This window comes from Triticum aestivum, chromosome 5A (assembly GCF_018294505.1).
Source record: "Triticum aestivum cultivar Chinese Spring chromosome 5A, IWGSC CS RefSeq v2.1, whole genome shotgun sequence".
In the NCBI taxonomy this organism is placed as follows: Eukaryota; Viridiplantae; Streptophyta; class Magnoliopsida; order Poales; family Poaceae; genus Triticum; species Triticum aestivum.
In genome coordinates, this window is record NC_057806.1 from 496,819,063 (window position 1) to 496,833,062 (window position 14,000).

Below are 14,000 nucleotides of genomic sequence, written 5' to 3' on the forward strand. Positions count from 1 at the left end.
TTCTATTTAGGGTTTCTCCTCTACCGCTCGGCGACCCTCGACGACCCTCGTTCCCGATAAAAAAAAGAGGAAGAAGAAGAAAAAAAAGAGGAGAAGAAAGAATAGAGGAGAAGAACTCCCCTATTCTTTCTTCTCCTCTTTTTTTTCTTCCTCTTCTTTTTTTATCCTCTTCTTTCTCTCATGTTCGAGAGGATTGCCGAGGGGTCAGGAGGTTGCCTAGTGTCAAAGGATTCAACAAAACCATGTCTTCATCATTAGGCGAAAGTAACAGGTGCATGATGGTACGAAGCTCTCCAAAGTTATTTTGGAACGGAGTCCCAGATAAGATAATTCGCTTTTTGGTACAAAGTTCAGCAAGAACCTTCCAAATATCGTTATTTGGAAGGCCTTTGCTGAAATTCATACAAAAAGGCAAATTATCCTATCCGGGACACCATTCCAAAATAACTTTGGAGGACTTCGTCATGCCCTGGTTATTTTCGGCTAATGATGAAGCCATGGATTTCTTCAATACTTTGACACTAGGAAACCTCTCTCGACCCCTTGGCGATCCTCGACCCCTGAACCCTCGACGACTCTGGAACCCTCGACCCCTAGACGACCCTGGAACCCTCGACCCTTGATCCCTCGACCCTATAGAACCCTCGAAGAAAGGAATAGCTAGAGGAGAAGATTGAAGAAAAAAAGAAGAAAAAAAAGAGGAGAAGAAGAAAGGAATAGTGGAAAAGAAGAGAAAATGAATAGTGGAGAAGAAGAGAAAATAGAATATTCTATTTTCTCTTCTTCTCCACTATTCCTTTCTTCTTCTCCTCTTCTTTTTCTTCTTTTTTCTTCTTCTTATTTATTTCTCCTTTTCTTTCTCTCCTCTTGTTCTTTATTTCCTCTTCTTATTTTCTTATTTCCTATCCTTCTTTTCCTTCCTTTCTTAATATCACTTAGCAAATGAACTAACCTAAAATGCAACAAACATAAAATGCACTAAATCGATCAACTAACCTAAAATCAGTGATAAAATGCACTAACCTAAAATCGATATCTACTAACAACTTAAAAAAATTAATACATATATGAAATAATGCATATATGAAAAAACATCATCATATCATCAATAGAAAAAATAGTATTTTTTCTAAAAATCTATCTTTTCAGCACATACATATACTCATACATCATCATATACTCATACATATACTCATACATATACATATAATCTGCAGGAAAAAACATATATGTGTTTGCAAAAAAAGGGGGGAAGAGGGGGGCGGTGCCGGCCCAGACCACAGCGAGGCAGAGGCGACGGCGGCGCGGGGCAGCTGGGGCGTGGCGAGGCAAAGGCGACGGCGAGGCAGAGGCGGGGCGGCGTCGGGGCGGCGCGGAGAGACCGCGACGACGCGTGGTGGCGCGCGACGACGGCGTCGGGGCGGCGCGGGGTGGCGACGGCGTCGGGGCGGCGCGGGACATCGTCGGAGGCAGGGTGACGACGACGACGGCGAGGCGCAGAGGGGCAGCCTGGCGGCGTCGTCGGGGCGCGATGGAAGAACTGAACGAAAATTTTCACAAGTCTTGCTTATATAAACGGCGCGTTGGTCACGGTTCGTGGCACCAACCGTGACCAATGCCCCCCTTTAGTCCCGGTTGGTGCCACCAACCGGGACCAAAGGCCTTGAAAATTGGCCTTTGGTCCCGGTTGGTGGCACCAACTGGGACTAAAGAGGGGCATTGGTCACGGTTCGTGGCACCAACCGGGACTAAAGAGGGGCATTGGGCACGGTTCGTGGCACCAACCGTGACCAATGCCCCTCTTTAGTTTCGGTTGGTGCCACCAACCGGGACGAAAGGCCTTGTGCTGCCCCGCGCCCAAATGTTTAGTCCCACCTCGCTAGTTGAGAGGGAGCCGCACCTGTTTATAAGGTGCGGTGCGCCTTCACTCTCGAGCTCCTCTCTAAAGCAGGCTTCCGGGCCTAGCCGTGCAATGTGTGCCTGTGGGCCTACTGGGCCTCCTACGGGCCTGAATCCTGGCCCATGGTAGGGTTTCTAGTCGTATTCAGGCCGTGGGTGCCCAGTAGGTGGCACTTTTTTTGTTTTTTTGTTTTTTGTTTCTACTTACAACAAAATACTTATTGTTGCTATATTTAATTTTTTTGCATTTTTTGTTTTGTTTTTTGTATTATTTATTTTCTTTTGTTTTTTGCTTTATTTTTTAATTCTTTTTGCTTTTAGTTTTAGAAAAATTATAAAATTTCTGTTAGTGCCATTAGTTTTTAAATTTGAAAACACTTTTTTTGTTTTTTTGTTTTCTTTGTTGCTTTATTTATTTTATTTTGTTTCTACTTACAACAAAATCCTTATTGTTGCTATTTTCATTTTTTTCCACTTTTTTTGTTTTGTTTTCTGTATTATTTATTTTCTTTTGTTTTTTGCTTTATTTTTTAAATTCTTTTTACTTTTAGGTGAGTAAAATTATAAACTTTCTGTTGCTTTATTTATTTTATTTTGTTTCTACTTACAACAAAATACTTATTGTTGCTATTTTTTCCAGTTTTTTTGTTTTGTTTTCTGCATTATTTATTTTCTTTTGTTTTTTGCTTTAATTTTTAATTCTGTTTGCTTTTAGGTTAGCAAAATTATAAACTTTCTATTAGTGCCATTAGTTTTAGAAAAATTATAAACTTTCTGTTACTGCCATTAGTTTTTAAATTTGAATAGTTAAAATTTGAATTCTTTGAAAATTGTTTGAATCACAAGTTTGTGATTAACTTACTAAAAAAATGAGAATAGATGCGCTTATAGAGAAAATTCAACCTAAATTCCTAGTAAATTTCTATGGATTTGAGAGAAATTCACCATGAATTTAGGTTAAACTTTTCTCTATTAGGGCATCTATTTTCACTTTGAGAGGAGCTCAACAAGGCAGAGAGGGAAGGGCTTATAAACCAGTGTGAGCCCCCTTCGATTGGCGAGGTGGGACTAAACTCTGCCCGCAACGAGGACCAACCCTTTAGTCCCGGTTTGTGGCACAAACCGGGACTAATGGTCATGGGCCAGGGGCGAGGAGCAAAATTATAAACTTTCTGTTAGTGCCATTAGTTTTAGAAAGTTGAAAGTTGAAAGTTGGCATGGGCCAAGGACTAATGGTCATGGTATTACGAGGGCCGAACCATAAGACATGAAAGCATTTCAAATGAACTCTGAAAAAGTTGAAAGTTGGCATGGTATCATAATTTCACCCACATAGCATGTGCATGTACAAAATGGACAATGGTAGCATGTTGGTGTGTTACAAAGTTGGCATGGTATCATTATAATAGTTGCGGGAGAAAGTCTTCACTTTTTCTTCGCTTGTGTCATTTGCTTATTGCGCTGTAACCATGGATAATCTTCATTGTTTATCAGGATGTTTGGGTCAGCCTTGACATTGAAGGGAGGAATTTCATGAAACTTTTCATAATCTTCAAACATGTCTGTCTTGCCGTCCACTCCCAGGATGTCCCTTTTTCCTGAAAGAACTATGTGGCGCTTTGGCTCATCGTATGATGTATTCGCTTCCTTATCTTTTCTTTTTCTTGGTTTGGTAGACATGTCCTTCACATAGATAACCTGTGCCACATCATTGGCTAGGACGAACGGTTCGTCAGTGTACCCAAGATTTTTCAGATCCACTGTTGTCATTCCGTAGTGTGGGTCTACCTGTACCCCGCCGTCTAACAGATTGACCCATTTGCACTTAAACAAAGGGACCTTAAAATCAGGTCTGTAGTCAAGTTCCCATATGTCCACTATGTAACCATAATATGTGTCCTTTCCGCTCTCGGTTGCAGCATCAAAGCGGACACCGCTGTTTTGGTTGGTGCTCTTTTGATCTTGGGCGATCGTGTAAAATGTATTCCCATTTATCTCGTATCCTTTGTAAGTCAATATAGTCAAAGATGGTCCCCTGGACAACAAGTACAACTCATCACAAACAGTGTTGTCAACTCTGAGATGTGTTTCCAACCAACTGCTGAAAGTCCTGATGTGTTCACATGTAATCCAGTCGTCGCACTGCTCCGGGTGTTTGGAGCGCAGTCTGTTCTTGTGTTCATCGACATACGGGGTCACCAAGGTAGAGTTCTGTAGAACTGTGTACTTTGCTTGAGACCAAGAATATCCGTCCCTGCATATTATTGAGTCTCTTACAAGAGTGCCTTTTCCAGTCAGTCTCCCCTCATACCGCGATTTAGGGAGACCTATCTTCTTAAGGCCAGGAATGAAGTCAACACAAAACCCAATAACATCCTCTGTTTGATGTCCCATGGAGATGCTTCCTTCTGGCCTAGCACGGTTACGGACATATTTCTTTAGGACTCCCATGAACCTCTCAAAGGGGAACATATTTTGTAGAAATACGGCCCCAGGATGACAATCTCGTCGACTAGATGAACTAGGACGTGCGTCATGATATTGAAGAAGGATGGTGGGAACACCAGCTCGAAACTGACAAGACATTGCGCCACATCATTCCTTAGCCTTGGTACGATTTCTGGATCGATCACCTTCTGAGAGATTGCATTGAGGAATGCACATAGCTTCACAATGGCTAATCGAACGTTTTCCGGTAGAAGCCCCCTCAATGCAACCGGAAGCAGTTGCGTCATAATCACGTGGCAGTCATGAGACTTTAGGTTCTGAAACTTTTCTCTGGCATATTTATTATTCCCTTTATATTCGACGAGAAGCCAGTCGTGACCTTCATACTGAGCAGGCATTCAAAAAAGATTTCTTTCTCTTCTTTCGTAAGAGCGTAGCTGGCAGGACCTTTATACTGCTTCGGAGGCATTGCCGTCTTTTTCGTGCAAACGTTGCAGGTCCTCCCGTGCCTCAGGTGTATCTTTTGTCTTCCCATACACGCCCAAGAAGCCTAGCAGGTTCATGCAAAGGTTCCCTTTCCAAAGATTACGTAGTGTAAATCATTGACCATAGCAAGCACATGATCACTGGTGCGCATGGCGGGCTTCTTCCGGTGATCTGCCTCGCCTTTGAGATGCTTGCCTTTCTTTCGACATTGATGGTTGGTCGGAAGAAATCGATGATGGCCCAGGTACACATTCTTCCTGCATTTGTCCAGGTATATACTTTCAATGTCATCTAAATAGTGCGTGCATGCGTGGTATCCTTTGTTTGTCTGTCCTGAAAGGTTACTGAAAGCGGGCCAATCGTTGATGGTCACGAACAGCAACGCCTTAAGGTTAAATTCCTCCTGTCTGTGCTCATCCCACGTACGTACACCGTTTCCATTCCACAACTGTAAAAGTTCTTCAACTAATGGCCTTAGGTACACATCAATTTCGTTGCCGGGTTGCTTAGGGCCTTGGATGAGAACTGGCATCATAATGAACTTCCGCTTCATGCACATCCAAGGAGGAAGGTTATACATACATAGAGTCACGGGCCAGGTGCTGTGATTGCTGCTCTGCTCCCTGAAAGGATTAATGCCATCTGCGCTTAAAGCAAACCATACATTCCTTGGGTCCTTTGCAAACTCATCCCAGTACTTTCTCTCGATTTTTCTCCACTGCGACCCGTCAGCGGGTGCTCTCAACTTCCCATCTTTCTTTCGGTTCTCACTGTGCCATCGCATCAACTCGGCATTGCTCTTCGTTTCTGAACAGACGTTTCAACCGTGGTATTATAGGAGCATACCACATCACCTTCGCAGGAACCCTCTTCCTGGGGGGCTCGCCGTGAACATCACCAGGGTCATCTCGTCTGATCTTATACCGCAATGCACCGCATACCGGGCATGCGTTCAGATCCTTGTATGCACCGCGGTAGAGGATGCAGTCATTAGGGCATGCATGTATCTTCTCCACCTCCAATCCTAGAGGGCATGCGACCTTCTTTGCTGCGTATGTACTGTCGGGCAATTCGTTATCCTTTGGAAGCTTCTTCTTCAATATTTTCAGTAGCTTCTCAAATCCTTTGTCAGCCACAACATTCCCTGCCTTCCACTGCAGCAATTCCAGTACGGTACCGAGCTTTGTGTTGCCATCTTCGCAATTGGGGTATAACCCTTTTTTGTGATCCTCTAACATGCGATCGAACTTCAGCTTCTCCTTTTGACTTTTGCATTGCGTCCTTGCATCGACAATGACCCGGCGGAGATCATCATCATCGGGCACATCGTCTGGTTCCTCTTGATCTTCACTAGCTCCCCCCGTTGCAGCATCACCCTATTCAGGGGGCACATAGTTGTCATCGTACTCTTCTTCTTCGCCGTCTTCCATCATAACCCATATTTCTCCGTGCCTCGTCCAAACATTATAGTGTGGCATGAAACCCTTGTAAAGCAGGTGGGAGTGAAGGATTTTCCGGTTAGAGTAAGACCTCGTATTCCCACATTCAGTGCATGGACAACACATAAAACCATTCTGCTTGTTTGCCTCAGCCGCATCGAGAAACTCATGCACGCCCTTAATGTACTCGCGGGTGTGTCTGTCATCGTACATCCATTGCCGGTTCATCTGCGTGCATTATATATAATTAAGTGTCCAAATTAATAGAAGTTCATCATCACATTAAAACCAAAGTGCATACATAGTTCTCATCTAATAACATATAGCTCTCCAGAGCATCTAATTAATGAAACCATACATTGAAACTATGTAAAACATTTCAATGCGAAAACAAATGCGATCATAATCGCAACCAAGGTAACAATTGATCCAACGGCATAATGATACCAAGCCTCGGTATGAATGACATATTTTCTAATCTTTCTAATCTTCAAGCGCATTGCATCCATCTTGATCTTGTGATCATCGACGACATTCGCAACATGCAACTCCAATATCATCTTCTCCTCCTCAATTTTTTTTCCTTCAACAAATTGTTTTCTTCTTTAACTAAATTTAACCTCTCGACAATAGGGTCGGTTGGCATTTCCGATTCACATACATCCTACATAAATAAAATCTATGTCACATTGGTCGGCATAATTTTCATAAACAATAAATGAACCAATAGTTATAAAGATAATATATATACCACATCCGAATCATAGACAGGACGAGGGCCGACGGGGGCGGATACCAAAACCATCGCACTATATAAGATGCAATAATAAAAGTAAGAAAATAATACAAGTATCTATGTAAACATACAAGTAAGAATATTTTTCCTTTCAGAAAGAAGATAAAGCAAGAGGCTCACCACAGTGGTGCCGTCGATGAGCTCGGCGCGGGTGATCGACGACGGTGAAGACGGGGACGGGGCGTGATAGACCGCTAAACCTAGACAAATATTATGGAAATGGAGCTTGGAGGTCGAGCTTGGAGAGGAGAAAGCTTAAGTAGTGTGGCTCTGGCATTCCATCGAACACCTTGTGTGCATAGGAGGTGAGCTAGAGCACCACCAAGCCCTCTCCCCCTCGGCCAGAGAAAAACAGAGCACTGGGGTGCTCTGCTCGCGAGCGAGGGGTATATATAGGCACCTCATTGGTCCCGGTTGGTGACATGAGCCGGGACTAAAGGGGAGCCTTTGGTCCCGGTTCAAGCCACCAACCGGGACCAATGGTGGTGGGCCAGGAGCGAGGCCCATTGGTCCCGGTTCATCCCACCAACCGGGACCAAGAGGTCCAGATGAATTGGGACCAATGGCCCACTGGCCCGGCCGGCCCCCTGGGCTCACGAACCGGGACCAATGCCCACATTGGTCCCGATTTTGGACTGAACCGGGACTAATGGGCTGACCCGGCCTGGACCAAAGCCCTGTTTTCTACTAATGTATGCATACATGCATTGCAATTAATACATTGGTAAACATAAACTTTTGAGAAAAACAAGAGCACTAATTAGGTGCTTTTACAAATTACAAAAAATATTCCACCACTCACCATCTATCTTGATTGGTGAGATTTTTGAATTGAGCACTATAAACCAAAAAGGAGGGAGTACTATGCAGTTCAAGGACTACACCCACAGCCACAGGTCTTCACTCGAGCGACCTCGATCTCGCTCCAGTCGTCGTACGAATTTGTGACTTTTGGCCTTGCTCGATTTTATGTATGCCAAAAGCAGCCACATGCCCAAATGGTTACACACACGGCTGCGACAGTGCGTGTATGCATTGGCTTGGCCGATGGAGTTGAATGACACGGCCAGCTTGAGACAGTGTGTCTGCATGGCACGCGCCAAGAAATCAGTGAGTTCACAGCAACTGTTGCCCAACTGGAGTTGCGTGTCCGCCCCCCTCCCGCGTCGTCCGCTCTCGGGCGACCCGGGGGCGAAACCCTAGACGCCGCCGGTCCCCCGCTTCCCCTTCTCCTCCTTCCCCGCCGCCGCCGGCAGCCGTCGTCGGGTTTGCCCACGTGGCGGTCGGCGGCAGCGGGGGCTTCCCCGCGCACCCGCCTTGACCTCTGGAGAGCCGGCCCCCCACCCCGCATCGGGCGTCACCGCCCGCTTTTCCCTGGTGGCCGTCGAGGCCGACCCTCTACGGCGGCTACCGCCGGCGTTGTCGCCCCGCGCCTGTCGCCGGGGACGGCTCTGCCCATCAGATCCGGCCGCCTTGCTCCGATCTGGCGGCTGGTGGGCCGGGGTTCGCCGGATCCGCCCGGATTTGGCTGGCGTGGCCTTTCCTCGTCCTGCCCGGCTTGGATGTTCGCGGTGTGGTGCTCCCTGGTGGCGGTGGTGCGGGTCGTTCCCCATGTTTCGACGGGATGCGTGCGGTGGGTGGATGCCGGGGCGGCGGCCTCGGGCGGTGTGGACGGCGTTGCCTCTTCGGCGGGCGACGGTCGTGGGTGCTGGTGGTCCGCGACTTCGGTCGTGCGGGCGGCAAGGTCTCGGTGGACGTCTACTACAGTGGGTCGGGGTGCCCCGTCACCCGGCGTGCTTGTTTCGATGACGTCCAACGCTTTCTTCGGCTGCGTGCACTCCCCTAGCCAGGTCTTTGGCTGGGTGGATGGGATGGGGGCGGGACCAGGGGAAACCCTTGGTCGTCGGCGGAGGCCACGACAATGGCGGCGTCTTTGCTGGGCGTCGGTCCCCTTCTTGGAGGCCTTGTCGAGGTCCTCTCCCGTCTTTTACCGTGATCTTCCTTTGGGTGAAAGCTCTAGTTCCCCTTGCGGGCGATGGGTCGTACCCTCGTCGCGCTCCTTCTTGAAGGCGTCGCCTGTGGTTCCCGGAAACATGGTGGGCGCTTTGCGGTGCATGTGAGGTGTTTGGCGGCGGCATTGTGTGCAGCGTTTCACCTATTCTCCGCCGGTCTTCGTCCTGTGGTAGCGCTCCTTCTGCTTGGAGATGGACTAGCGTAGATGGTGGTCGTCGTTTGGCGTCTTGATGGCGTCGATGGCGGAGGATCCTGCCAAGGTTGGCACATCAATCTGCTCTGAAGATGGACTAGTGGAAGATGGCGGCGACGACACATGTGAGTGCGTCAGACCGGATTGTGCCCCGGACCCGGTATGTGGCTCGGTCGGGGCCTCCGGCTTTAGATGTTAGGCTTAGGTGAGAGGTCTGGGTATTTGGCCCAGCTTGCACCCCCTTCATCATATGGATAGGAGTAGTGGCAGATGTTGCCAAGATGGCGGATTCAGGCATATTATTGTACTACTTTGTAAGGTTCTTGAGAATAATCAATAAAATGGCCGTATGCATCTCCCAGATGCAGAGGCCGAGGGTCATCCTCCTTTTTAAAAAAAACTGTTGCCCAACTGCGCCGGAATCAATGCGCGTACCAGCTTCACCAGACTTGACGGGCCCACGCGAATGGCTCCTCGTGTAGCAGAATGCTGGGCTGTACGTGCTCGTCTGTCAGTCACATCTCTGAATCTCTCAAGTGCATGATGACAAACACCCCCAATAAACTGGATTGCAGAACGACTTCAGGCAACAAACCTAAGGCCAACTTCACGGCACGACCCCTAAACGGACGTCCGCTTTGTCCGAATTTCGTCCCTTTAGGATGGGATTTGGGGTCGTGTCTGAGCATGTCTTGATATGTGATGGCCGTGCGCCCAGCGCGCGGCCGCCTTCATTTGCCCCATTCTGTCCGTGTTTATTTAAAAAAAATCAGAAGAACGTTTCAAATGCCAAGTTCTAGTTCAGGCCAGCGGCCTACACGTCCATCGCCGGCATCAGCCAGCGACCGGCAACACAGCCAGCCTTCAAAATGAATAGTTGTCTTCGTCGGCAACGCAACCAGTAGCCGGCAACACAACCGGCCACCAAAATGAATGTTTTCTCGCCGGGACACAGCCAGCGGCCCAGCGGGCGGGCGTCACCCATGCCAGCCTTCAAAAAGAATGGCCACGGCCAATCGGATGACATAGTTCAGGCCTTCGGCTTCGAGCATCTCCTTCTGCTTGGCCTCGAACTAGGCCCTCGTCTTGTTGCTCATCTTCGACAAGTCCACGCTCATGATCGCAAGGGCCACCTCCTTTGCTTTGGTGGCAGCGTTCGTGGCCTCGATGTCGAGCTGCCTCTGCCTGGCCTTGACGTTGTCGGCCTCAATGTCGAGCTACCTTTGCCGGGCCGTCTCCTTCATGTCGATCTTCCTCCTCTTGGCCGCCTCCTCCATCTCAAGCTTCTTTCTTTGAAGGTCTAGGTATTGCTTCATTTGCTCCTCCTTGCTTTGCCGCTTCTTCTTGTCCCTCACATCCTTTTGGAACATCATGCCATGCAAAGTGTCATGCAATGCCATGGATGAGGCATCACGTATGTCATCAACCTTGGAGTTGGTCTTGCCCCTCGGCCTCTTCAAGGCCTCGCCATCTCCACCTCCGGCGTACTTGGTCGTCTTTAGTCCTCTCTTCCTTTGTAGTTCACGGTATTGGTCCTTGAACTTAGGGCAATTGTTGATGATCGTCCAACAATGTGTAAGAGTGAATGACTTGTCATTGTGCCGGGCCTTGAATGCTTCCAAAGATTGAAATACCTAAATCACATGATCAACAACAAGTGAACATGCAAACATATACACGGCCGAAGTGTCATGGCCGTGGCAAGGAAAGGGCTAGGAAGAGGAGAGCATACCATGTCCCCAACGCCGAGACCACTCACGGGCCGTGCTTCAATGCTCTCAAATGCGGCGCAATACTTGTTGCACTCTTGTTGGATGAACAACCATCTCTTTTGAATCGAGCCGATGCCACGGTTGCTTGTAAATTGGTAGGGCTCAAACATCTTCCTTTCATGGAATGTTTTGTGGACTCTCGTCCAAAAAACAATGCCCTTTTGTTGCGCGCCGGTCCTCGGATCTTGGCTAATCTCCATCCAATCTTGGCAAATCAACTTGTCCTCATCTTGTGTGTATGAACCCGTGCGAATGCTCTTCCTCTTCTTTTGTGCTTCCGCTCTTTGGGTGAGCTCGTCGATGAACAATGGTCGCCACTAATATCAACGTCATTGCCTTCTTCTTCATCACCGTCACCTTCGACATAGATGTCATCGTCTTCATGCCACGAGTCACCATGGTCGTAGTCAGCACGGTCGTCGGCCTCTTCATCGGGCACGGGCGCGGCCATCTTGACTTTGGGTCTCCTCGGGGTCGTAGGCACGGCCATGCCCACCCTCGAAGATCACGTCCTTCATGTACTGGTTGTAGAAGGGGTCGTCGACCGTTGGCATTGGTGTTGGCATTCCGTCAAACAAGACGCGGGGGGGGGGGGGGGGGGCGGCATGGTGCCCGTGAACGGTGCCCGTGCTTGCTTTCTTTGCATCTCGATGGACGCCCGACCGCCGTTGCTGGACCCAGGCGTGACGTTGAGGTCGATGACGGCCGCGGGACGCGGTGTGGACGGCGCGAACAAGCCCACATCCGGCGACCCCGAGAAACGGGTCTGTCCGTCGTGCCTTGGCGGAGGAAAGCCGGGCGACATGGGCGCGGTCCGCGACGTCGGCGACTGGTAGTGCGGAGGCCGGGCGGCCGACGAGCCTGTGCTCCCAGGGCCGACGGCCGCTGCAGGGAACCCGGCCGGGCGGCCCATGCCAAGCATGAGGATGGCATGCGCTTTGTTGAGGAGGTCCTTCTTCTCGTCGGTAGAGGCCTTGCGCCGCGCGGCCTCCAGCTCCTCGCGCTGGGCAGCGAACTTGGCCGCGGCGGCATTGACCTTGACGACCGCTCTCCGTTCCCTCCCCTTTGCCGATTCCGCGTCCAACTTGGTGATCTCCTCCGGCGTGCACTCTGACCGCGGCTTCCTTGGCGCCTTGGCCGCCTTCTTCTTCACCATTGTGGGCGGGTCGACGGCCAGGCCGCCGGAATTCGGCGGGGCGTCGGCCATGGACGAGGAAGAGAGGGGGTGGGCGGGAGGGACGTGGGAGGGTTTGTGGAAAATGACGCCAAATGGGCGTGGGGGGATTTGGTTTCTCCCACCGACAGGCGGGCCAGGGGAGGACAAGCGCGGGCGTCCCGCCCGTCCGCGTGCTGTCCGTTTCACCCCAAAACCGGCGCAAACTTGGGCCGCGAATGGGCCGAAAACGGACACAAAGCGGACAAATGTCCGTTTTTACGGTCGCGCGCTGGGCCTTCTGGTTTGTCCGTTTTACCCCAAATGAACGAGGACGGACAGGATAGGGTCGCACGGTGGAGTTGGCCTAACCGCACAAAACGAGGTGTTGCCACATTACACAAAATGAAGGGAGATTCTAAATGTTACCATGAATGTTACTTACACAGCTAGTGTTGCCAGTGCGTACTAACCACAAGCCAAGAAAGCGCATACACTCGGAGAGAGACGGAACTATACACTTCTTCTTTTTGCGAAAATGATTTAGATCTACTATTATCAAACTTCACCGGAAATACAAAGCACATGAACGTAATAAAAATTACTTCGAGGTTCTAGAACCACCTACATTACCAACTGGACGGGATTAGTAGTGTATATCCAACAGAAAGGGCAAATAAACACTGGCGATGAAGACGCACGCAGGACGCAGCATCCCATCGACCATCAGGACATGTTGGGTTCAGTGGACGCATGAGCTGAGGCCCAGGCATCCCATCCACAGGCTCCCTGTCTGCGCAAAACAGTCCAGTGAGCTCCAACCACGCGGCAAAAATGAAAACATTGTTTCTTCTTGGTGGACCGTGCGGTACCTTCCTCGGCGCCCGGTGGGGGGCGAGCTCCGGCGGTGGCACCTGGTACAGGTCCCCGTTGACTGGCCGCACCACCCGCCTGGAGCCGCCGCTCTTGGCCGCGGCGGCGTCCCTGGACGCCTTGGAACGCTCCCGGGACACGTCGCCCTCGGGCCGCCTCCTCGCCTGCTTCTTGGGCGTGGGTTTGCGCGGGGGCGGCGAGTACCTGAACCACACGTCGCTGCAGGCCTCCGGCTCCGGCGTGGCGTTGCACGCGGCCGGCGGAAGTGCCGCTGTCGCCTCCGGCTCGTCGTGGTGGTAGTTGTAGTTCCACTCCCCGAACGCCGGCACGCGACGCCTCCTCGCCTTCTGCAAGACCGAACGATAATAAGGACTCCGATTCTGGGTGAGTGAGCTTGCTGGCATGGATGCCTTGGCTGGCTCACAGTCAGTCACAGGACACTTACCGCCATCTGGTTCAGCACGGAGAAGAGCAGACAGAATGAGATAGGAAGAAGAAGAAGACGACGAAGAAGAAGGGAAGCTAGGGCCGGTGAGTGAGTGGGGCTACGAGGCTGAAGAGAATGGAATAGAAGTAGCCCGCTGTCGGCGTGTAGCCTCCGCTATAGCTCTCGTCTACTGACGCGCGAGCTTTTACTGCGACGCATCATTGAGGGCTAAATTTCGTGTTTGGACCCTTTTCAAACAGTTTAACCGGATACGACCCTGTTTCAATTTTTTTTAACATTTGATCCTTTTTCTATCGCCAGGGATTTTTGACGATGGAGTAACCATAGCCGCCGTCTTCCTAACGTCACAACGCTGACATGGTAGACGATCTATCACCGGCGAATTTGGCGGTAGGATGTGCAACCCTACCGGCATGAAACTCGGCAGTAGGGTGTGCAACCCTACCGCAAAACAACAGCGACTTCTGGTTCCAGTATGAG

The 14,000-nt window shown here is 50.0% G+C and overlaps 1 protein-coding gene across 1 annotated transcript; it reads right to left on the reverse strand.

Moving 5' to 3' along the window:
- Positions 1-12,605: 12,605 nt before the first annotated feature.
- Positions 12,606-13,639, reverse strand: LOC123107373 (uncharacterized). The gene is made up of 3 exons (XM_044529357.1): positions 13,518-13,639; positions 13,072-13,419; positions 12,606-12,992 (listed from the first exon to the last, which is right to left on the reverse strand). The coding sequence occupies exons 1-3, from the start codon at positions 13,521-13,523 to the stop codon at positions 12,942-12,944; spliced, it is 405 nt and encodes a 134-aa protein (XP_044385292.1). The 5' UTR covers positions 13,524-13,639; the 3' UTR covers positions 12,606-12,941.
- Positions 13,640-14,000: the final 361 nt, after the last annotated feature.

What these genes read in the sequence shown, in the direction of transcription:
- LOC123107373 (XM_044529357.1), bottom strand. An exon ending in CCCACCGGGCGCCGAGGAAG is followed by an intron (nt 12,993 to 13,071) that starts GTACCGCACGGT and finishes TGTTTTGCGCAG; the next exon opens with ACAGGGAGCCTGTGGATGGG.